Source organism: Sturnus vulgaris, chromosome 6 (genome assembly GCF_052056855.1).
Source record: "Sturnus vulgaris isolate bStuVul1 chromosome 6, bStuVul1.hap1, whole genome shotgun sequence".
NCBI lineage: Eukaryota > Metazoa > Chordata > Aves > Passeriformes > Sturnidae > Sturnus > Sturnus vulgaris.
The window spans coordinates 2012622-2036917 of NC_142248.1; the positions used below are offsets into that span (position 1 = coordinate 2012622).

At 42.4% G+C, this 24296-nt stretch overlaps 1 protein-coding gene across 5 annotated transcripts in view; it reads left to right on the forward strand.

Annotated features, from left to right (window-relative positions):
• The window catches only part of MOB2 (MOB kinase activator 2), a 106943-nt gene extending 82947 nt beyond the window's left edge, over positions 1–23996 (forward strand). For all 5 annotated transcript variants that reach the window (XM_014891522.2, XM_088166683.1, XM_014891521.2 and 2 more), the window contains exons 2-5: positions 13627–13787; positions 15002–15095; positions 21201–21325; positions 22640–23996. In XM_014891522.2, the coding sequence (XP_014747008.1) occupies positions 13627–13787; positions 15002–15095; positions 21201–21325; positions 22640–22956 (697 nt within the window). In that variant the 3' untranslated portion in view covers positions 22957–23996. The remainder of the gene's footprint in view (positions 1–13626; positions 13788–15001; positions 15096–21200; positions 21326–22639) is intronic.
• Positions 23997–24296: the final 300 nt, after the last annotated feature.

A 24296-nucleotide genomic window follows, 5' to 3' on the forward strand; every position in this document is an offset into this window, starting at 1 on the left:
TGGTGTCTTTCTTCAGACGTATTTGCAGCATAAGTTGTGTTTAGGTTACGTGTTCCACATCCTGTGAAGCGATAGCCAGAGGGAGAGCGCTGCTAAAATTCTCTGTGTTGAAACAACCCTCTAAGGTGTCTCTAGAGCTCGTACAGAAAGGGCTCCTGGCCAAGGTTTAATAGCATTTTCCTCTTGTTTAGAGGCAAAAGTATGCTGCTTTTTTTACTGAATATGCCTCCTGGACACTTTACAAAGAATAGATTTAACTATATTCTCAGACTTGTGCAATTATTCACCCTTCTTTTATCTTGTTTTCTTGGTATGCATATAGGATTTGTTCCAGATTTTAGCTGCTTGTTTCAGTCTGGAAGATTCTTCCATTTATATATGAGCAAAGTATGAGTGTGCAACATTCATCCTTCTGGGAGTTGACTACAGTTCCTGGTTTGGCTCTTTGTTTCCTGTGTTGCAATAGCCCATGTTTCTGGTGCTGCTCTTTATGGGAAAGTTATCAATTTCACACAATTTCTGTCTGCTATTCTCTAGGATTTCAAATGTCTGTGCACTCCAAGACCTGTACCAGGTAGTTTTCTGGGAGAAAAAAAGTCCTTTGTAGAAGAGCTTTTCTCTTACCATTTTTTATTTTTTTGAAGAGGTTTGGTGTTAGGAATGTGATCTCCTGTCAGTTGTCCTGTCTCTAAGATGGCTGAGACAAAATCTGTCTGTTCCTCTATCATACATCTCTCTGTGACCAAAACTGAGTTTGTTATTTTGTGTGTATTTCTGAGTGTTATTTTGTTGAGGGAATTTTAAATTTCTTTTCTTAATCCCTGATTGAAGGATTCAGTGGGGTTCAACAGAATCCTAACTAAAACTTCAGCAATTGGATGTATATGGATTAAACCTGCTTCTTTGAGTGAATGAGCCCATTAGCACTGAAGCCAGGTTGCTTGAGCTTGTCAGAAAATTCTGCTCTGTTAATTTTTAAGTTCTTTTCTATGTGATAGGGAAATAAGTTTAGAAGTGCTTTTGCTCAGACAGCAGGAACGCGTGGTAGCAGCTGCTCCCCAGGTGAAAGGAACATTGTGGATGTCTGAGTGATTCCTTTTATTTTTAAAAAAGGAAAAATCAGCAGTGAGTGCAGCTGCCCTCAGGTAGTGGCAAAATACTAAATTCTCAGCTTACTATCTGGAAAAAGTAGTCCTGGCACACCATCCAAGTACATGGAGTTACTGAAGAAAGAAGGCTTGGGTCTCTTCACTGGAGGTTTATGTAACTTCACACAAAGGTGGAATGACACAATGCACCTTGGTGGCCCCACTCACACCCAGATCTGCTCTTCAGTCCAATGTGTCCACACATCCGAGGCTCAGAACACCAAAGCCTCGCAGGGAAGGTGCTGACTGTCAGCAGGATGCATTTGGCACAACAGGGAAGAGGAAAATTCTGATAAAAAGGCTTTGCTGATTCCTTCTTCTACAGAGTCCCCAGTTTTGATGTGACTGATAAATTTCTTGAGAGCTGTGCAGGGAAAAGATAAAGCTTAGGTCTTGAGAACACATTTCTTTGTGGGACAGAGGGGAAGATGTATTCTCTCTCAGCTGAAATAGTTATTTTTCTGTTGTTTTGCAGCATAGAAAGGTTTTTCCATGTCTGGGTAAATCATTGAAATCAGTACATTTTAAAATCCAAACATAACTATCCCTTGCTTTGAGGGGTGACACTGGGTTGCAAAAGCTGGGGCAGAAATGTGGCTTCACATTGCATTTTGAGCAATGTCTCAGGTGCTGGTGTCAGCTTCTGTGAACTGATCAGTTGCAAATCCCACGTGAACAGCTAAAGATCCTTTTTGTCATTTGCACATGGAGCCAAGGGAATGAAACAACTTCAGTACACAACTGTGCATCTAATTTTAGTATTTGTTTTTGAAAAATACTGGTTTTCCTTAACCAATTTCTTGTGCTTTCAGCATTTAGTTAAAAGACTGGATTTATATTTTAGCAGGCTCTTGGAGGTAATACTAGAAGTTTGGGTATATCTATAGGTTTATTCCTGGTTGCTAGTGGATCAGTATGTCTGTAAAGGTGTTTTTACTTGCTTTTCAGTCTCCTGTGGTATATTTGGAAAAGTAATAAATTAGGGTTGGGAATCACTGCTGTCTCACTAGCTAATTAACAGTGATCTAATTGTACTAGTAATTAAACTATTACCCACCCTACTATTTTTTTTCAATCATTCAAATGTTCTTTACTTTGGCCTATGAATCCATAGTTTGTATTTTAAATAGATTTTTTCCATCCTCTGTTGTACAGAAAAGCTTCAATGTGCCAGTTTCTAAGAAATTCTGAAACAGCTGTGTGCTATTGTTGACAAAACTGAACAGAGCATTGCATCATTCTGTCAAAAATCTTTAAAAATTAACTGCATAGTTACACTTGTGAAAGCTTGTACATATCATCTGTCAATGCAAGTTACCTAGTTAAGGTAATGCTTTGATTCCTTTTCTTTCTAACCTTATGAGGAGACACACAATTTATGCCTTCTATGGATTTCAGTTTTTAAGTTTGTCAAGATAGCTCACACTAAAACTGAAAGGCCCTGCTTCCCCTCACAGGATCTGGTCTAAGGCATGCCAGGAGAGATGTGACTTACCTGGACTGACTTTGGTTTAAATTAAAGCCAAAATATTAACAAAAGGGCGGGAAAAAATTATTGATCTCTGCCATTGAGAAGTGACCTTGACCCATAATATTTTCTAGTGAATAAATATCCTTCCTAATTAAATGCTGGGGTTAATTTAAAGTGTAAGAGATGAGTTTGTGGAGCTTGATACAGAGGATGAAAATTTTAGGTGGGGCTGCTTCCGCACATTGGTATTTCTTTGCCCAGCCTGCTCAATAACTAATGACTGGTAGGTGATTGAATTCCCCCCAACTGTGTGTGTCAGTGCTGCAAGATGCACATGTGTGTGCTAGTACACATGCTTTAAAAGTGAGGTGGCAGGTGCAGGCATGCAAAATTGCTTATGAATAGTGAAAACACTTTAGATTGTTCTTCCCCATGCTGTGTGTCTGACTTTGTACTGTGTACTGAAGCTCCTGCAAAGAAAGCTGAGATGTTTGAAGTAGCTGTGTTGTTCCCTTTGTTTCCGTGTGCACTCTCAGTTGTGGTGTGCCCTAGCACATTTCTGTCTCATTAATGCACATTTTTTTAGATGGAAAGCAGACAAAGTTTATGTGAAGGTTTCAGCTGTTGAAGTCCTGCCTACTGTGTGATATGGGTGTTGTTTTCCGAGGTGGAACTGTAGCAGGAAGGCAGGTGCTGAACTTTCAGTCTCTTCACAACAGAGATAACTAACTTGTCCTTCTGATGCAAGACACTTTTTGTGCCTAAATAGTTGTAATTTCACATTGCAAGTACATGAGACACTATATGCACCTATCTTCCAAAACACAGTATGTGGGTAAGCTTGACCTGCATATCTAATGTGGTTTTGCTGTTGCAGGTTTTCTTTAGGCTACAGTAGTGCATAAAACTAGTCTGTGTTGTCAGGTAAGAGCCTGCAAGGCAAGAAGGCAGTGAGGAAACCAAACCATTTTTTACAAAGACAAACTTGTCTGTACCCTGGTACTCCCTGAACAGAGCAAGCTGTCTGCATTTGTATATCTTGGGCTATATAGCAAGAAGTCTGATTGCTGAAGCCAGGTTGCCATGGTGAAATAATTCCCAGCAATTAAAGCACAGTTCCACCCTGAAAAGCAACTCTGTGCAAGCTATGTTGTGAAATCCCTCATTTACGAGGCCATGAGGTTTCCAAATCAAATTTGCTTGGTTTAGAAATAAAAAGGTAGCTTTGCAGTCTTCCAGCTCTACAAACTTCATCATGGTTGGGACATAACAGGTCCTTCAGTGATGTATTTGCTCTGCTGGTGAACTCTCTCCACAAAGGTGCACCACAGGGTACTGGATGTGCACATCTAGAGATAACAGGGCTGTATCAGAGTAGCCAGGAGGAGCAGTTACTGCCAAAACCTGAATTTAATAATGACGTAAAACTCAAAATAACTCTGTGTTCCAATAGGAGATTAGAGGATAATAAATCACTGATGAAATTAATAAACATGTCAGAAAAGACGTGGAGAATAGATTTTTTTAATTGAGAATTTTTTGTGGTTTTACTCAGTACATTAAATTTTTCTTTGAATTTGCAGAGTTTAAAAACCTTAAAAGAGAGATAAAACTTTTTTTGGTCAATTACATTACTTTTCCTTGTTCTCTGCAGGCAGTATTTCTGGCCTCCAGAGTTTCAAATTGTCTGCTGAAAAAATACTGCTCTGAATATAATGACAAACTTGACAGATCTATATTTTACTTCCCCAGAGAGGAAAAAAGGTGTTAAAAGCCACTCCAAAACTTGCTTTTAAATCTTGGTGCAGATCACTTGTTCTCAAGGCTCTGTGGACAACCTTTCCTTTGCAGCACATGTAACAACCAGGCTCGCTGGCTCTGCCATTGTCTGCTCTCAGTTGAGAGCCAATTTTCTCCTTTCTCTGTGTGTTTTAATTAGAGAAATGTAAGGTATGCTGTAGATCTCTGCAATGTTTTCTGTTTTAGAGAAAGAGCTATTTATCTCTGCTGGTTTCCAAAGGTCCTTGGAGGGCTGAGATGTAAACATTTACATGTGCAGATATCTGTGGTGAAAAGAATCCTGGCCCTACAGTGTAGCTGCAGAATGGGAGTATATGTAGCAGTGGAGGATGATGAGGAAGCATTTGTGTTGCTTGAATACTAATGGCATGTTTTCCTCTAAGGGGAGGCAAGGATACAGGAGCATCCTTATCTTGGTATTGTGTATGGGCCTGATGGGTTTGGAGTGTTTGCCTGGGGACTGAAATGAGCTGTGTGTTAACAAGACAAAGCCCAGATCAGAGCTTCAGGCTGATATTTTCAGCTGATGAATGTCTGGGCAGAGATGTACTAAAGAGTCAGTGTGGGGTGGCCTCTCCTGTTCCCACACCAGGATCTGCTCTGAGTGCCATTCCAGGGGAGGAGGAATTGCAAGCATGGGAGAGCATACTATGCGACACCTTCTCAAGCAGGGATTTGGGGGTTGCCCTCTTTCTGCTCAGTTTTGGCTTCCTTTGAGACAGTTTGCCAACTGGAGACTTAAAAAACAACAAAAACAAACAAAAGCCACTATTCCATGTCATTCCCAGGCTCAGGACTTGGGCGCTTCTGACTCAGTGCTCTGCTGTGTGGTTTGTTCTAAGCATTGAGTAAATTAATTGTTACAACACTTAGTCTATGACCTACTGAATCTCTCTTACCACAGGCCTTATTTGGCTCCATGTAGAGATGTTGAAAATAGGAAAGATTGGTCCTTTTTATTTCCTATTCCACAAGTTACCAGAAATCTGGACTGTAGTAAAGTTGCTTAAATAAAGAATCTTGCTGAGTCTTCATGCTGGCACCTCTGATTGGGATACAGGAGGGCTTTGTGCCACCAAAGTAGAATAGAACATTGCAAAATGAAGAACAACTGCATATTGCTTGGGTACTTTTGTTTTTTCCAGTGAATTGTTTCTTTTAAATTACATTACTGGCTCCTAGAAATAAGTAATCTGTTTGTTTGGCGTTGGACATGGTTTCCCTGGTGTCCCAATTGTGTTATCTGGAAGGGAACCTGGAGAGGGCAAGGACTGTGCAGTCAGAAGCTGGATACCTCCATTCAGTCTGGGGGAGGAGTTCTGGCAGGTAGGCCTAGGGCAGAAAGGGAACTCCAGTGCAGTGTGTTTTACCACAAGAATGCACTCTGCACATTTTTGTAGCATTAGCTGAGCTGTGGCTTGCCTGGCCTTGCCTCTGCAGCCCTTCTTCCCAGAGCTGCACTGGAGACAAGGTGGGGGACCCTGGCCACCAGCAGAGGAACCCCTCTCAGCAGGGGAGTTCATGTGCCACTGCCACGCCACTGCAGGCAAACACCAGCTTGTGCTGGGAGCTGATGGGCCAGGGAGGTAATAATCATTGCTGTTTGGGTTGGAAAAGACCCTTGAGGTCCTCGAGTCTGCCATTTACCCATATCCACACATCATAAATACTTCCAGAGATGGTGACTCCACCAGTTCCTTGGGCAGCCTGCTCCAGGGCCAGATAACTTTTGGTGAAAAAATTTTTCCTAATACACAGTCGATACCTTGAGGCCATTCCCCTTTGTCCTATCCATTGTTACCTTTCCCTGCTGCAGCCTCCTTTCAGGTAGCTGGGGTGAGTGTTAGGGTAGCCTGAGACTCCTTTTCTCCTGGCCACACAACCGCAGCTCAGTCAGCTGTTCCCTGTAAGACTTGTTCTCCAGCCCCTTCACCAGGAGGTGGGTGGGGAGTATTACAGCATGGCAAGGCCTGGTGTACCAGACATGGCATGGTGCAGGTGCCCCATGGTCTCCTTGCTTTGCCAGCAGCACCAGCTGGAGCTCAGTCTGGCCCTACAGAATGTTTTGGGCTCTTTGTTGAGAAGCAGCATTATGAAATAATGTTATGGCACTTGTCATCCTTAACATGCCTGCCATGCCTTGGCACCGACTGTTTACAGCAGAGCATCCGGAGGCCAAGCAAAGATTCCCTTTTAAGGCAAAGAGCCACTATGAGAATCCCGAAGAAAAAGTTTCCCTGGCATGTAGGGTACATTCTTCTTTCCTCCTCCTCTTAAATAAACTATTAGTAACTTTTAAAAACAGAACAAAAATGAAGAAGCAGGGCCAGAAATGCTGCCAAAGATGCTTTATGCTGAGCAGCCCCCTTAGACCTGCGCAGAAACCAAGCCCTGGAGCTAACCCAGGGCAGGAGAGGGCAAAGATGAAGCTGAGCTCAGAGGGGTCTGTCAGAGACTCGTGGCAAGAGGAGATCAGAATGGAGACTGCCTTAAAAAGCTTAGTCACCTTCCCTTCTGCAGCCCTGGAGAAAAGCACTGTGCACAGCAATCTGTGACCAATTGGACTGAATGCTGCACTGGGATTTGGACTTGCTTTCCAATACCTTGCACAGCTTCCTTTCCCATGCTGATGTCCTTTTCTTTCCCAGTCCTGAATGTGGATGTGTACATCCAGGATTTGTGTTCTGGGTGTGCTGTCACGTGGCATTTCCAGCTGAAGACTTAGCAGTGATCTGGGTTAAAACAGTACATGAGATTGCAGAAAAACCTCCAGAGGTGCTAATCTTGTGTTGTTTTCAAGAAAGAGGGGAAATACAAACATCGTCTCTAGCGTTGTTCTCAAAGGAAGGGCAGCTCAACCGATGTTTGAAGGAAGCTGTTATTCCCCTTTTTGTGCATGCTGTACAAGTAAACAAAGACACTGAATTACCAAGAAGGGGATTTAAGCTCTGTAGCCCTTCTTAGTTTCTTAGTTCTTGCTCTTAACTGAGGAGAAAAGGCAGTGGGCTGCTGGGTAGGAAACTGGAAAGCCTTCAGGAGTTTGTTCCTGACCCGTAAGAACTGGTGTAACCTGCTTCTGCATTGTTCCTGTCACTTGGACTCATAAATTTCAGCTCATAAAACTGTTTCCTTCCTGCTATGAATGGGTTCGGGACTCCCATGCTTACGCAGAATGTTTGTAACCAGAAATTAACTGATAATTTCTTTCCAGTAAAGGGCCACATAAAAAGCCTGTAAAGGTAAGAAGTGTGTCTGTGAGCATCTGACCTGGTTACAAAGCTGTAGCCTTCTGTTCGTGGCTGAAATCAGTGTTTTTTCTTTCTGCAAAGGGAGTACATTAGAGGGAGAGACCTTGAATATTGGATTTTTTTTTTTTGCCTTAATGTGTTTTACTCCCTCTTCTGTTGCACTCACATCCCCTTTGACTCCCTAGCCAAAGAGTGGAAGAGGAGAGAAGCTAAAATGCAAACCTTCAGTATACCTTTAGTTTTGAATTCTAAACTCTTACTCACTGAAAGAATAAAAACAGTGTTCATGAAGTTTGGCCTGAAGGACACTACTACAGTGTTGTCTTACTGCCTCACTAATTTTGTCTTTTAAGAAGCTAACCCCCCATCCTTAGAGTGCCAAAAAAGTAGGTTTTGGTAGGAGTTCTTCACTTCATAACACTTCATATAATGGTTCGTGTTTTAAAATGTAACACTTCGAAAAGGAAAAAAGAATTACAGGATGAAAAATTGAAGGCCCAGATAGTTTGAGATATCAGCTAGTTCAGTGTGTAGAGGTGTACTTGGAATATGGTGTTGCTGTTGCAGACAGTAATCTCAGTAAAAGTTCTAGTTGGGAGTGCACCATTTAAACCCCAAATGTTTCCAGATTGTGAACTATATAAGTCGTAAAGTGCAAGCCAGGTTACTTTAAAATAACCCCCAAACCCTTGAGTGTTGTTTTTAATATCATTTGGTGATATTTCTGTGGACATCTTTGGTTTTCATGTTCCTTACAACAATTTTTTTCTTTTTGTGTCATTTTTTGTGTGTATTGCTGTGGACTGCGGGGCTGTACTCTCACCAACACTAATGGAATATGTCACAGCTGGATTGGCAACAGCTGAGACTTACTCTTCTGAATTTGTGGGGATTTCTGGGATTATAGCAGTTAACCTTGTGTAAGGAATAGGGTCAGTTGCTAAAAAAAGCCCACAAAACCCCACCACATTAATCACAAAATACGTGTCTTTGTCCTGTAAGGTTCCATGGTGATTTTCATCCTCACAGCCTTGAGATGGCTGGTGTGTTTTGAAGTTTGCAGGCACACAGATTTGCCATGTGAGGACTGTCAGACCTGTTCTGTATATTTTCCAGTGGAAATTTGGAGTGTTTGAGACTTGGTTAGAACCTGAAACTGGTACATGATCCAAGGGGCACAGAGTGATGGGAGTTTTGCCTGCAGCTCTGGCTATAGGCTTTTAAAATTACTTTTTAAACTTTCTAAAGTTATACTTATTTCCATTTTAATATATCAGACTAAAATAGGCAAACCCACTTCCAAAAGAAAAAGTAAACAGCCATTCATCCCAAGGACAGTTGGTTTGGTGTGGAGGATGGGAGAGGGGGATCAAAGTATCATCAGTTTTCCTTGAAGAGATTTCAGTTTCAGATCAATGTAAGAAACTGCACAGATTGCTGGAAACACCAAGAAATTATTATAGCTGTGCTGGTTTCCTTAGGAAAAAAAAAAGGAATCCTGAACTTGTAGAGGTCATCTAAAATAGCATGGTCAGTTTAGGGAAGTTTGACATGTAATAAATCATTAGCCTTCCCTCTGTGTGATCAACCTGAGAATAAATCATATGCATGACCAGAACTATGGATACCTGGTTCCGAAGTGATGTGAGCTACATCAGGTTATGAAGCACATCCATGTTGGGATGTGGAGACATTGAGTCTCTGCTCCTTCTCCAGCTAAATCAGATTGTTTCATGTGTTCTTCTTTCCAAACAAACTATGTTGGTTCACACTGAAGCACACCTTTAGCATTTGTACCATGAATCAACTTTGAATCTTACAGCCAGTTTCTGCTTTGAAATGGGAATAGCACTTCCTCAAAATGGTGTTAAAACTAAACCTTGATGGTGCTTTGAAGATGCTCTGAAGTGCAGGTTTTTTTAAACCAAGGAACTACTGATCAAGAAAGAAATGAGAGGGAAAGATTAGAGGAGGATCTTTGTTAACTGGCATGGGATAAGAAAGCAAGCTGGGAAATCGGCAATTTTATTTGATCTTAACAAAGCAGTTAGACTAGGGACAAAAATCCTCAGTGGGCTGTCACTTGGTGAAGTGTCTTATACCTCTCTTTCTCCAGTGAAATCCAGACAACGTTGCAGCTGATGTGTTTTCTGGCTGGACACAAGGCTGAGTATGGCAGCCCTGCTAGAAGCATCAGTGCTGTAAGGTCTTGGCATCACGCCAGTTTGCTGAACCTTCTTCTAGGACTTCACGTGAGCAATCTCTCCTGCCATTTCCCATCACTTTTCCCTCCCTGAAATTTATTTTTGGGTGTGGCTTGGCCTGTGGCATCACGTTCAATTGGGTGCCTAAAACCAGAGACAGACCTAGCCTGGGAATTGTCTGAGGAATTCGTTTGTACTCTGGTTTAACTGTCAGTAAAAACTGTGGAGTGCTGTCTCCTTGGATTCCCTAAAGATGTTTCTTTCCTTAATTAATATTTAAGTACTGATAAACAGGATTTGTTTAAGCTGTGCACAGACCACCAAACTGCTGCATAACCCCTACTTCTGCAGCTGCTTGGGTGATACAGTTGATGTGGTATGGAATGTTAAGACAAATTTAGTAGAATTCTCTAATTTTTGAAGAAAGACTCATGTAAACTTGAATCAGGATTTGAGGTGCCTATAGCTGAGTTTTGAAAATTCTGCTCTTTTTGTGGTCTTGGATGATAGTTTTGTTTCCCAATAAACAGTCATTTACAGGTGATGAATTTTTGGTGTTTCCTGAATAGAACAGTAAAACTCAACTGTTCCTGACATTTTTTTGTATTTTGAGTCCAGCTGGTGTTTTCTTAACAGGCTTTTGAAACAGCAGTGAATTTGGATGTAGGGGTGAGCAGAGGGAAGGAAGCTTATTCCTAAATTTTGCACCAGTTAATAATCCTGGTGATTGTGAATGAATGAGCTTTGGTTTATTTGGAATATGGAAGTATTCTTGGTTGATTCTTAATCATATGTAGTTGTGTTTCTAAACCAGGGTTTTTTCATACTGCTGTATGCTCCAGCTTTGTAAGTTTAAAAAGACAATGCTCTACACTACGGGCTGGTATTGATAGTTCCCAAACTAAAGCCACAGTTTTGCAACCTAGACTGAGCATGCCTCAGTTAATTTGAGTAAGTCAGTAGAAGCTAAGTTCTGCCTCATTGGAGAGGGATACATGGCCCGGGTCAAAATGACATTTTTAAGGCTAGATTTTTTTTTTTTTTTTGGGTACTTACAGTACTGGGGCCATGTAGTGTCCCAGTTGCACTGCGTGCTGGTCATGGAAATGTGCTGGTGTAAACAATTTCTGTGGTCTTGCTGCGGTCTCAGGAGCTGCCAAAGGTTAGCAAGATGTTTGTGCTGCACATGGCAATTTGACATTCAGGTTTCAGTGGTGTGAATAAATCCTTTGATAGTAGTGATTCTGGGTATTTTGCAGGTTCTGTGATGATATCCAAGAGTATCTTTTTAAACCAAGCCAAAGCTTTGGAAAAGGGCAGAGCATGGGATTTTTCAAGAAGCTTTTGTTTGAAGTGCTCCATTTCCAATAGAAGGCAGTTGTGGAAAGACTCAAAGTGGCTGCGTGTACTGGTCTAATTGACATTTGTGTGAAAATGAGAGGACTTTGCAAAAGGACAGTGCAGTGTTCTTTGCAGTAGCAAACTCGTGAGATATATTCAGTGTTGAATTTTTGGTTTGTTCTCTTGAAATGGGGAAGATATGCTGAAGTGAGGATGAGGTTCACCCCACCCATTCCCATGTGATGGAAGGCTTGTCTCAGTCTCATGTGTCTTGCTTCTTCCTTCTGTGGTTTCCCTCCACAGCCTGACTCTGACAGACTGTCTTTGACCTCTTTGTCCCTCTCCTCCCTCCTCCTCCTTACAGAAGACTGCTCTTAGCTGATGTGGCACAGCCCTAACCTGAGGCCCTTGGTTTAATTATCCTGAGCTACAACAAAGACAGAAACTCTATCCGGACTCTTTCTCACTGATAACTTTTTTTCTTTGAGTGTGGTTAATGCGGTTTCAAACCAATGTCTGAAGCTGAAGGTATTTTCTGCATGACTGTTACTAGAACTATAATTTTCCTAAAAGAATCAACTTATCCTTGAATGCCAGAATCCTGACCCCCTCCCCCCCAGCCAAACTAAACCCAGAAAGAAACCACTAAATGTAGCAAATGCAGGGGTTTGAAGACAGGAATAGTCTGACAACCAGGAGCTGTTATCTAACCCAGTAACCCCTCTGTATTAAGAGCCTTGCACTGAGGAACAACTGAATTCTCATATCCTAAAACATCCCTTTGTGGAGCAGCTATGAGAATTAGTCCGGTTCACTTCATTAAATAAACATAAGGGACAAATCCTGCAGGCTCCATTTGGATTGGTATGCACTGCTGTGGAAAAAAGACATGGCAGGAAATGTTCAGGAGTACATCTCTTGTGCTAAATTCATCTTCACAAATACTGCCTTTAGTTTATTTTCATTCTGTATTTGTATTCTTTAGAAAGATGTTCTATGTTGTATTATTTAAAAATATGTCGCAGGCATCCCCTCTTAAACCATGAAGCCCACCTTTCTCATTAACAGAGGAAAGAAGGTGTGGCCATCTGTTCCCTGCCACACACCTGCAGTGCTTTATGCACATCTGTATAAATACATCATCAGGCTGTAAGTGTATATCGTGCTGCTGTCACTAAGTTTTCCTTGATTTTCTTTCATGGTGGCCTTTCTGAAGAGCACTGAGACTTCAAACACCATTCCAGGAAAGATGTGTATCACATCCTCACAGCAAAAATTAAGCCTGCATATATCTCAGACAGGAACACAGTTGGAAGATGATTTAAGTGTGTTAAGAGCCATAATGTGAGGTCTGTTTCCTTTGGATGAGATCTCAATGAGTTTTGACAGCAAACTTAATGCAGTCATCTGCAAAGGTGGGCTTGTCTTGCCTTTTCAGATCCTTAGACATCACTTTAATGAAGACAGCTTGAGATCAAAAAAGAGCTGACATCACTTCCTTGTTTTTAAATTATAATGGACAGCAAGGATTGCCCTATGATTGTGTCTCGCCATTAAATAGATCTTCCATCTCTGCTTAGGTGGATTGTTTAACTGTAGGAACACATGGATGTTTGACCACGTAGCCTAAAAGACCAAAGTGCTTGACCCGTTGTCCTTCCTCTGTAGTCTTACTGAATCCTTGGTCCAGGTTTGGATTGAGAGTCTAAAAACAAGTGAGAGGAAAACTCTAGTGATTACAGCAAACACTTTACAGATGGGAGATGAAAAGTCGCAATATGCCATGGAGATAAACGTCTTCTATGGAATGTGGTTTCTGTGCTTTTATAAATCCAAATGGAAGGTTATTTTGTAATGCACTGATGGATTTCCAAGGGTTTTCAGAAAAACACAAACTCAGATCTTGCTGTCCCAGGTATCCCTGGAGTTGAGAAAACAGGTGTTCTTGTAGTTACCACTGCTTTTAGCTGGAGTCACAGATGTTCACTTAAGAAGGCTTCTAAGAGGACTGGAGAGCAAGGAGTGCTGTAGGCTTTGAACAGGCAGCACCAGCTTTTCCAGCTATCTTCTTGCCGCAGCCGGATTTGCTGTTTGTCAGACTCCCGTTCTGTGGGTGACCAGGAACTGTGTGATGCAGCTGGTCCTCACATGGGCTCCTTCAGGAACAGAGCTGTCCTGCTGTCACCACTGTTCACAGGCCTGAGGAGAGAGCAGTGCTCTCCCAGGAGTCTGCAGTCTCGTCTGGCCAAAGGGCAAGGGAGATGGAGCAGCAAAATGAAGCTATAGAGAAGGGGATGCAGGAGGAGCAGTGCAAAGGCAAATACAGGAGTTTGGATGAACCAGCTGCTTTCAGGTTTCTGTAGCTGTTCAACGGTGGAACTGACCCCACTTCTCTCTTTTTTAATCCTTTGCAGGAAGTCCAAGGGAAAGCCAAATGGTAAAAAGCCAGCACCGGAAGAGAAGAAACTTTACCTAGAGCCAGAATACACAAAATCCAGAATTACTGACTTCGAATTTAAGGAGCTAGTGATGTTACCACGGGAAATAGACCTCAATGAGTGGCTTGCCAGCAACAGTGAGTATTGTGCTCATACAGCTCTGAGCTTGCTGTCCATCCTCGAGAGGCCATTCATTCACTCTTTTTGCTGTTTTCAGTGCTTAGAGAAGCACTCAGTGACTATTTATACTTACTGTGTAATGCATGTCATTATACCTTGAGTGGTAATTAAGCTGTCTCACGCACAGCCCAGCTGTGCTCAGCAGCATGAAAGCCTTGATGCATTTCCTCCTTCCAGCTCTCTCCCTGTGGCACTGAGGGCACTGCAGTTTTGGATGCTCTTTGGAAAACCATCAAGATTCCCGTTGACTGCTTCCTAAACTGGCTGGTTCTGCATGTTTCTTGACTCCAGCTACTGACCTTCTAGAAGCATTGTAAAAATGTAGTTTCTAAAGACTTGTAGGTAAAGCAGCTTATGCCTAAAGCCAGAAGTTGTGAAGTCTTTTGGACAGATTTTTTCCTCCCCACTCCTTCTAAATTTTGGTGGAATTACTGTGGTTTTAAACAGTAGACAGGCTGAAATTCAGAGATGTGACCAACTACTGTGATTGAATGCTGTACCCTGTGCACTTCAGCCCTGATTTGCTGTACTTTTCTGGGCTACTCCTGCCAGTCCTCAGCTGCATCTATGGCCTACTCTTGTTTATGTTTTCAACAGTGTGTGGTAGTAGCAAGAAACTACTTTAAACTCCACACTAGCAAAGTTTATAGAGACTCGTTAAGAAAAAGTGAGTGCCTCGTGAGAAGTATTAAGAAGTTAAATTATCTCAGGAGATTTTTAAAAACTAGAAATGTACTAGGTTTCATGCTGGTTTTTGTTTTTACAAGGAGATGTGTTGTGAAGACTAATAGTGCTGTTTTCTAGCCACTGTAGATTTTAAGTCTGACTTCAAAAGAAGGTAGCAAATTGTTTGCCTTCAGCTTATAGCAGAGTATTCTACTGTAAAGGTGAGGCTGATGATGGAGACACTTTCCAGTCTTGCTGCTTTGTGAGTAATAAGAGCTAATGCATCATAGTGCTTTCATCTTAAATCAAAACAAGAGCTTTCATTCTGTGTACCTCTTTGTTTTGCAGTTCATCATTAGGCTCATTTAGCTAAATCATGTTTAAATTTGTATCCAAGCTCAAGACTGAGGTTGCTTCACTTGCTGTATTTAAATAATTGTCTGGAGGATAACGAGTGTTTGAAAGTATTTTACTTCTGAATTTCTTTCCTTTGTTTATTTTTCAGCAACAACTTTCTTTCATCACATCAACTTACAGTATAGTACAATCTCAGAGTTCTGTACAGGAGAGTCATGTCAGACCATGGCAGTGTGCAATACGTAAGTCAATATTTTCATTTATTACATGTGCAAGGTTTCCATGTCTTCAGAATTGCCTGGGGAAGGATATTGGTATTGGATGGCATCAGACAAGTGTTTTACAGCAGGTCTCTGCTTGTTGAGAATGTGTCAGCTGTGCATCCTCTTCTCTCCCTTCAGCAGGGAGCTGTTGTAGAAATCTGTTTTGGTGGAGAACTAGAGGGATGAGACTCTCTGAGTGCTCTGAGCTGGTTTTATAAGGTCAGATCAGAGAGGCAAATGACCATGTGTGTATTTGGGGGAAAGGAGGATGTTAAGGACCCTTCCCTGTCTGACCATCCGGGAGCCACTGTGGCAGTCAGTTTTGGGCTGAGACCAAGGCCCTTTCACAGCTACACTACCCCACACTCACTCAGGCCAGCTTTTCCTACTGGCTTGACCCAGCTTTTCCATAGCAGAATCTTGGATATCGAGATCCTTACAATTAACTTGGTACAGTGACTAAATAATCTCATAACAGCCCAATCTGGCCTCTCCACAGGGGGGCCCCAAACAAAGGAAACCCTGGGCTTTTATACTGTCACACTGTCACAGTTGAAAAAGCCTGAGTGAGTTTTGGGGTTGTCAGCTCCTGTTGTGTCACCTGGCTGAGCCACAGGTCCCCATGTCCTTTGTTGTGCCCCTGCCACACAGAGCTCGTCCCTGAGCCTGCAGTGCATCTACTCGTGGAAGTACCTGCATGGAGGGTGCTCCTCAGCAGGGCCAGGGCAGGACTGTCCATCCTGGTTACAGTGCTGGGCTTCCAGAGAAGGCAGGGTAGAAGAAGTGAGTTGAGAAAACCTCCAAGAGTGCTTCTGAGAGCTGGAATGCTGACACAGCTCCAGGCTGTGGTGGATAACCTCTAGCCTGACGTGAGCCACAGGTTCTCTGCCTGAGCCCCTGGGCACAGAGGACACAAGTGGCAGCTTTGCAAGAGTAAGAAAAACTTCTTGGTTTGGCGTTCTTCTGTGTCTAGAACTTACTGACATTGACTAGCAGTTCTGAAAGAAAGCTTTGTAGTGTTACTGTACAGTGTGAATATGAGAAAAAGTTACAGTAAACTTCTGATGAGCACAGTCCAACATGATGGAATATGAGATCCAGTCAAGTATGAATAAGCCTGTTGTGTTTTGGGTTTTTTCCCTCCAACATGTGTTGATAGTCCTTTTCTTCCCTCCTCTTGCATTTCCTGGGATTAATTTACTTGATGGATTTTAAAAGAGACGACTGGGCAGTTAATGTCATAGTACATCAAACAACATCCCAGGGAATATGCAACAGAACCATAACTCTATATTGTATCTCTGACAGTCATTACATCATTCTTAGAGGGAAAGCCTTGCTTAATGCACTGGGCTATCTTGCACACTCAAAATTAATATCAGGGGCTTTCTTTGAGAGCACTCAGAAGCACACAAAGTATATGGAGGGTATTTTTGCATGCAAAAGTTGGAATGATAACTGTCAGTTTCTAACTGCCATGCTAGAGTCTTTGAAACCAAGCTGAAAGAGAAAGGAATAAATCTCTCCTGGACCCAGATTTTATCAAAAGGAGACAGCTTGTCTCTAAGTAAGAAATGGTGAGCATTAAGATGAGTATTTTGTTGATTCTTGTTCCCAAGCTTGCTCATGTTTAAATTCCTGATGCAGCACTAGCTGTCCCAAACACTGAGTTTAACTGTTGATCCACATGGCTGGTGGGAAATAGTGGCTAAAAGGAGGTGGTGATGGGGAACCTGTATTAGTGTTGCTCCATTCTGCTCTAGTGAGCCTTAAACAAGAGTTCTCTGTAAGCACCTTGTGCTGCAGAATAAAGAGAGGAAATGCCTGTAGGCAACTGCAGCTGTAGCCTGTATTTTTTGTGGTGGGGACTAATAGCAGAATGTTCTTATCCTTTGTTTTGGAAAAGTGAAAAATTGCGCTATTTGGGAATAACAGGAAGCATGTCTACACTTGGGTGAAGCACTTGCAACGGTTTGTGTGTAGCTAAATCATAACAACCTCAGTACCTTCCTGTACTTGGGAAGGTGGCTGATTCACGTTTGCAAAGTGGAGGCTGCTTGCTTCTAGCAAGTGTGTGGGTCTGTGGAAAAGCCACAGGTGAGATGAGCTGCCTACACAGCTCAGCACAGTCCAGTTTTGTAGGCCCCCTTCATAATCGTGTTCTCCAAATCCTGATCTCTTTGTTGTGCCTTTCCTAGCTCTGGTAAGCTGAGGATATGCTGCTTGTGTTGGAGAAGCAGCAGTTGCTGGGCTCACTGTGCCCTGGACCTGTCTGCAGTGTATAAAGAGAGACACCTGGACACTGGTGTCAGTTGCTGATTAACTTGATGGACACTCCAGGCTTAGCCTTCTGTGGCCATGATCTGTTTATTGCTGCCCTTTGGAATAAAACCATCTGGCTCTATAAGATTGCCATAGAATTACAGTACCTTGGAATTAAGGTGCAGTTTGCCATTTTTTCCCATGCTGATTTCTTGGGTAGTTCCATATGAAAGTCTGCATTCTGTTCCACTTTTATATTTTCCCTGCTGAGTTCTTTATGATACATTTTGGATCACACCATTCTGTTCATACCTAAGAAAGGCTTTTTTTATTTATGAGATGTTCAAGTAACTATTGAGAACTGGTTGCTTGTCAAGTTACTTGATGTTCAAATTGTACTGTAAGTACCCTGTCCTAAATTTAAAGTATTTGCTGGCACAATAAGCACTGGTTGCAGTTAAATATTTGAGGTAAGGTTTTAACATGTGAGAAAAGCTGCAGCCAACTGACAAACTGCAGACAGATGCAGCTTTCAGCCCTCTGTCAGATACATGAGATAGCACAGCCATCTGCACACAGCAAGGAGGAGAATTTCTGCTTATGGTCACTAGGAGACATCTGACCAAAACTTAGTCTCAGTGTAGAACAGATGGAAGCATTTGCTGTCAAGGTGGGATAATGCCAAGAGAAATACCATAATGGCTAGTTATCCTCAGACTTTAATGAGGGTGAATGAATATAACTTTGGGAATTACTTAATTTTGCTCATTAATATGTTTATCACTTGTTGTAAAGCAGGTACTATATTTTAACACAGCATTTGCTATTAAAATTTAGTATGCTTTATAGCTTATTATTGCACAAACCAGCTTTAAAGCACCCTGAGCTATAAACTGGTTTTCTAGCTGACATTTGGGTGAAACTCCTCAAAGTGCTGCAGTGAGTGTACTAAATAAGAGCCTGTATAAGTGCTGTACATAAAAAGATGAGTCTACAAAACTCATGAGGCAGGAATAAAGGATGGATGCCAACTTTCAGGAAGCCCACTTGTCAAAATGTTTTGGTCCAGTGAAATCCCTTAATTGATAACGCTTATCACTCATTTTTTTCTCATCTTAGTCTTCTTTCTCATGTTTACCTTGCCCTTAGTGTCTCTGTATAGGGAGGGGATTTCCTTCTAGAGTGCCTAATTCAAACTTGTTTTACATTTTCTTACGTTTAAGTTCCCCCAGCTCTGTGTTTTTACTGATGCCTCCTTTCTCTTCTCTGCCATCCAGACGTTGCTTAGCCCTTGTGAAACCATCAAAGCTGTTCCAGCTGCTCACAAGCAGTGTACTTCTGCCTCTGGCTTTCTGTCCTGCTTTCTTCATGTTGCCTGTTTTGTGGTATTTCTACCAGGCCTGTCTCTCCTTCCTTCCCAGGCAGAATAATTTCCACAGTATATGCTTTTCCCTCCTTTCCAGAAGCTTTTCTTGTATATTGGTGTAACTTCAGTTCTGCCTTGGCTTCTGTGTCTTCAACACCAGCCCAGAGTGTTTTAGAGGAAAAGACAGAAAGTACATACATATAGTAAGGTGCAGTATTGTGATTTCATTTCTGATTTCACATGTCTTATGCTTCATTATTTGCATCATAGACTCTTCTCTGCTAAACCCATAGTCATTTCTCCCTGGGATTTAGAATGGAGCTGCACATTCCTCATAACTTTCCATACTGGGGGGATTTAAATCTGCAACTTTTTGAAAAGTGCCCTTAAGTCTCATCCTCTTGTCCTTTCTGCTTCCCATCCATTCCCTAATATGGGACTGTGCTGTCACAGTGCCAGTGGTGGAATGCAATTAGGCTTCTGTGCCCAAGTGAGCCCTTCCATGGCCCCAGACTGCTCCTATCCTGTTCATGGAGATAACTCCAGCGTGGGTGGAAGCCATGTACCAGGTGCGAGATGTTCATGGCACGTCAGGGGCTCCTCTCTTCCCCTGAGAGCTGTGAAATCTATTCAACAGCACCTGAAGCATGAGGAAAACACATTACTCTCATCAACAGGACAGTCCTTGTAGTTATTCCCTTACCGTTAATGATTCTTCTGTTTAATTCCAATTTTGCATATTTCATTTCCAGATTTTCAAGGAGAGACTGAAAGGATAGGCAGTGGGGTGCTAGAGCAGATTTATTCACTTACATGGGAATATAAGTAAACTTGTACCGTAGCCAAATTGTTTCTTTTGACCAAAATCCAATTATCAACACTCAGTTTTGCACCTAAGGGCAGCTGTAAACTGTGCTGTGTCTTGCAGTTGAGGATTCCTGCAGCACAGGAGAGCTGCTGGGGTACAACAGTGCAGCCTGCCTCTGCTCTTGGTGACTAGCATTGTCTTAAGACCCAAACTAAGGCTGAATTGCCTGGGACTCTCTCACTGAAGGAGTAGAAAAACGAAGTTGTGTTGGTGCACTGCACTGTGTAATTCCTTAGACATGGATTGTACGAAGGAAGTGAGCAGTGGTGAAGAGCACAGTCTGTGCCTAAGGGCCCAAGTGCTGGGTTTGATGCCTGACATAGCTCTAAAAAGAACTTTTGACTCCTGCTGTTTTCACCCACTCACCTTTTTATGCAATTTTGCAGTCAGTCCTTGTCTCTCTAGTAAATGACAGTGGCCAAGTACTAAATGGTGAAAGGGAGCTGGAAGAAAAATTCTAAAACCTTAAAAGTTTGCATTAAGGTTTGTAGTTGCCTTTCATCTCGTAACTTAAACTACCCTACTTATTTCTGCAGCTTCCTCTTGTTTTTGTATGGCTTGGGATGTGAACAGTGTCAGTGGGGAAGACCAATACCCTGGATTTCTTATCAGCCCTGTAATGATATTGGACTGTGCCTTGAGCTTAGACTTTTTGAAGAAAGTTCATAAACTGGAACTCAAGGCTTATCTGATGTGACATAGGGAAAAAAACTTTTAAAGTGTTTTCCTGAATTCTTTGTTTGTAAAATACTCTCACTGTGTGCCTAATCCAGTGGGTAGCTGCTCTTGGTAGCAGTTAGAGATACTTTAATTAACCATGACTTTTTTAAAAAAGGAACAAGCATTTAGTTGTTTTGTAGCCTTCAGACTGTCTATCAGCTGAGGAATGGCTGCAGTTAATTAAGATTATTATGGCTAACTGATTGAATTATCGTTGCTTTTCAAGGGCTAGTATCTCCTGTTAAGATCCCACAGTAATATTCACTGGTGGCAGAATCACATGTAAATTTGTTTGGGGAAGTCTGTAACTGTAACATAAAGAGCAGAATTCAAACACACGCTGGTATGGATGTGCAGAAGGGGCCTGAACACTTCTCCCGAGTTGCATTTTGGAGCAGGATTTAGAGCACCTGAAATCACTGCCAGTGCTGGGGAGCCCCAGTCTGCAGAAGCCGGTGTTGTGGAGCCACCGTCTGACTGTTTCACAGCATTGCACTACACAACTAATTTATGCTGTGTGATGTTAGGCATCAGAAGTTCATCAGTTCATCACTGTGCAATGTTGTTGCCCTTTAAATATAGTTCTGTAATGCTTTCCTGGACAGTTCTACAGGGAATTATCACTCCCTCAGCAGAATTCCTCCCCTTGAAATCTTGTCAGCATTTCCGTGCTTGGTATTGCCACCTGCACTGTGGCCTAGACTGATAGGGAGAGACAAAATCCACCAACGCAAGTTCAAGTTCTTTGGTGCAGAAAGAAGTGAATCTCTTCTGTAGCAGCTGTTTCGGATGACTTGGACACAGCCTCTTGGAGGAGCAGCTGAGGAGACAGAGTGTGGTGTGGTGACACTGTCCCTTCTCTCTACAGACAGTACTACTGGTATGATGAGCGGGGAAAGAAGATCAAGTGCACTGCTCCTCAGTACGTTGACTTCGTCATGAGCTCGGTGCAGAAACTAGTGACAGATGAGGATGTCTTTCCAACAAAATATGGTATGGCCACTTCCTGGGGCTCTTGGGGGGTGCCATCAGTCAAGTGAAAGTTGGCATTCATGTGTATGAATGCCACATAGCTTTCTCACTTTTGTTTCATGGGTTTTAGTTGTATTTTTTATATATAGTTTTCTTTCTTTGCATGTTTCTTTTGTAGTGTTGGTTGGTTGGTTGGGGTTTTTTAAGGAAGATTATAAGTTTGGTTGATTCTTGCAGTGAAAAAAGACTTACCTTCTTTGTGTATGAACTGGGGTGAAAGTCTCAAAAACCTGACCCCTTGGCCTGTATCATCATCAGTACCCCTTTTTCTTCAGGCATTTTGAGATGCTCTAGTTTGGGTTTATAGAGGATAAAATTCTGAAAACAGTCAGCATTTGTGTGTTCAATATAGTCTGCTGATAGCAAACTTCAACCTTTGTGTGGCTTTACTATTTCCATTAGAGCCTCAATGCATTAAGAAATGTGGGTAATAAATTGGATTGTAGCAATGTGGCTTGCTTTCTTTGCCCAAGGCTCTGCATTGTCTCTCAGAGTGTTTGCACTTTCTCCTTTCCCATACGAAGATTAAATAAGAATGTGATTTTTAAGAGCTGAAAAGCAATAGCAAAGTAATTTTAACTCAAATTTGTATCCTAACAAGATTGCTACATGCAATGCCTTTGGTTAAGGGGAAGAAAATAGAAACTTGAGGCTATTGTAGGTGGGCTTAATCAGGACTAAAAGCAGCTGGCTTCATGAGCTACTTCAACAAGTAATTGGGAAACTAGGACATTACAATGTGTAGGACATTACAGTATAGAAAACATTCGGCTAGCAGCTTTGCTTACAAGCAGCTGGATCTGGAAGGAGGCAGTTTATTTCACTTTTGATAAAATTTCAGCAATGAAATGAGGGAATACGTTGTATAAAGTTATGTACAAACTGCCACACACCACCAAGGCCCGTGTACCTTGGCTTCCGTTTTAGGATCTCTGAATTGGTGTTCTGGGGGAAAACCCATTCCTGGACAAACTAGATAAGGACACAGAAGAACCTCTCATTTTTACAGCCAGAACAGAAAAGGTAGTGGCTTTAGAGAAAAACTACACGTCCTGCCTGGTTTTTGAACCCTTAAGGTTTAAAATGTAACTTCAAGTGCAAATGCTTAATACTTCCTTAGCTTTGTCCCCCAAATTCCTGTCAAAAGAGGGTAATATGACACAGGGCCCTCATTTGCTATGTAAGTTGGGCTGGTTGCTCTTACCCAAATGCTGCTGTGGGGCTGACAGTGAGCAGCTGGTGCTATCATGGTGTTTTTCTCTCTCTTCCTTCCAGGCAAGGAATTCCCAAACTCCTTTGAGTCCCTAGTGAAGAAGATCTGCAAATACCTGTTCCATGTGCTGGCCCATATCTACTCCTCACACTTTAAGGAGACTTTGGCACTGGAGCTGCACGGACATTTAAACACACTCTACACACACTTTATCCTATTCATCAGGGAGTTCAACCTCGTGGACCCTAAAGAGACCACCATCATGGATGACCTCACGGAGGTCCTCTGCAGCAGCAGCAGCAGCGGGAGCAGCAGTAACGGCAGCGGCAACGGCAGCAGCAACAGCGCAGGAGCACAGAACCACGTGAAGGAGAGATGAGCCCTCCTGCTGGACCCACACTAACATGACAAACGATAGAACCTATTGTGTGTGTGTGTATGTATATGTTCAGATATACATACGGGCATATGCAGCCATGAAAGCTGACCGCAGAGATGCTGCCCCGCAGGACGCGCCGTCGTACGGGGCTGTTCGGAGCTTTGGGTTCATGCGCCAGCCGCCGAGAAGTTGCACCAGTTTTATTTTATTTTCTGTCCACTCCTCCTTTTACCTATTCAGATGGATGACGAGTGCTGTTTTTAGAGAAGAGCCAAGCTTGAGAGTGGGGTCACTCTTGGTTATTTTGGTTGTTTTTTAATTTTTTTTTTGGTGGTTTTTTTTTTTTTCTCCTTTTGTTTGGTTGGTTGATTTTTCTGATTTTCTTTCTTTGGTCTTGAGTGCAAGCCCTTTGGTCTTTCTAGGATGGTGGTCCTGCCATTTAAAAAGTATCTATTATATTATAAGAAGTAACTTTTACTTTGAAGTGGCTTAAAATGCAGGTTTGTTCGGGGGTGTTTTTTTGGGGGGTGGTTTTTGGTTTGGTTTTACATAGACTGCCCCTTACCCTGCCAAAAGCTCCCCCACTGAGTGCATCTTGCCCTTTTGTTAGCTTGGAATGGGAAGAAACTCCTGGTTTAACTAGAGTAGCAGCTAGTGGCTTGCTACATGTTGAAAGTGGGGCAAGATTCTCCAGTTGTCCCATCTAGTCGGTCACAAGGTGTGAACGTGCAAGAGGATCCACAAACCTTTCTGCTTATTGCTCCTACAACATATATACTCTTTTCTCTGCTCCCCTGCCTCTTCTTTTCCCAGGCACACCTGCACAGGTAACAGGAGTAGGATCACTGCAGTCCAGAACCATGTGCAAGAGTCACCACCGTTTGCTTTCCCTTAACAGAGGCCCGGGGAGGGGAGGAGAAGGGTAATACTGAGTCAGTCACCGCCTGTGCTAGAAAGATGGCTGTTGGCATAAAATTATATTGTTGGCTTATTTTAGTTCATCTGTTCTATAATAATAAAAACAAATCTATCAGCCACAAGCTTCGTTTTCATGTGTGCAGCATCAGAAATCACCAGACCCCCACCCCTAGAGCCTCCCTCCCACCACTCGATGCTGCTGGCCCTGCTGGCAGCCAGCTTTATAAATAACGGGTTGTTTTTCACCCTGTCATCTTACGATGAATTCCTTGCTTTTCCCAGTCACCCTAGGAACAACCTCCCCAGGAAATATGAAGATAAGCATCACTTGGAGAGGGGGCAGCTTTCCTGTTTGTGCACAAATCCATTTTGCAAATGCAGTGGGTTCCTGGATAACTTGAGGCAAATACTGTACCACAGCA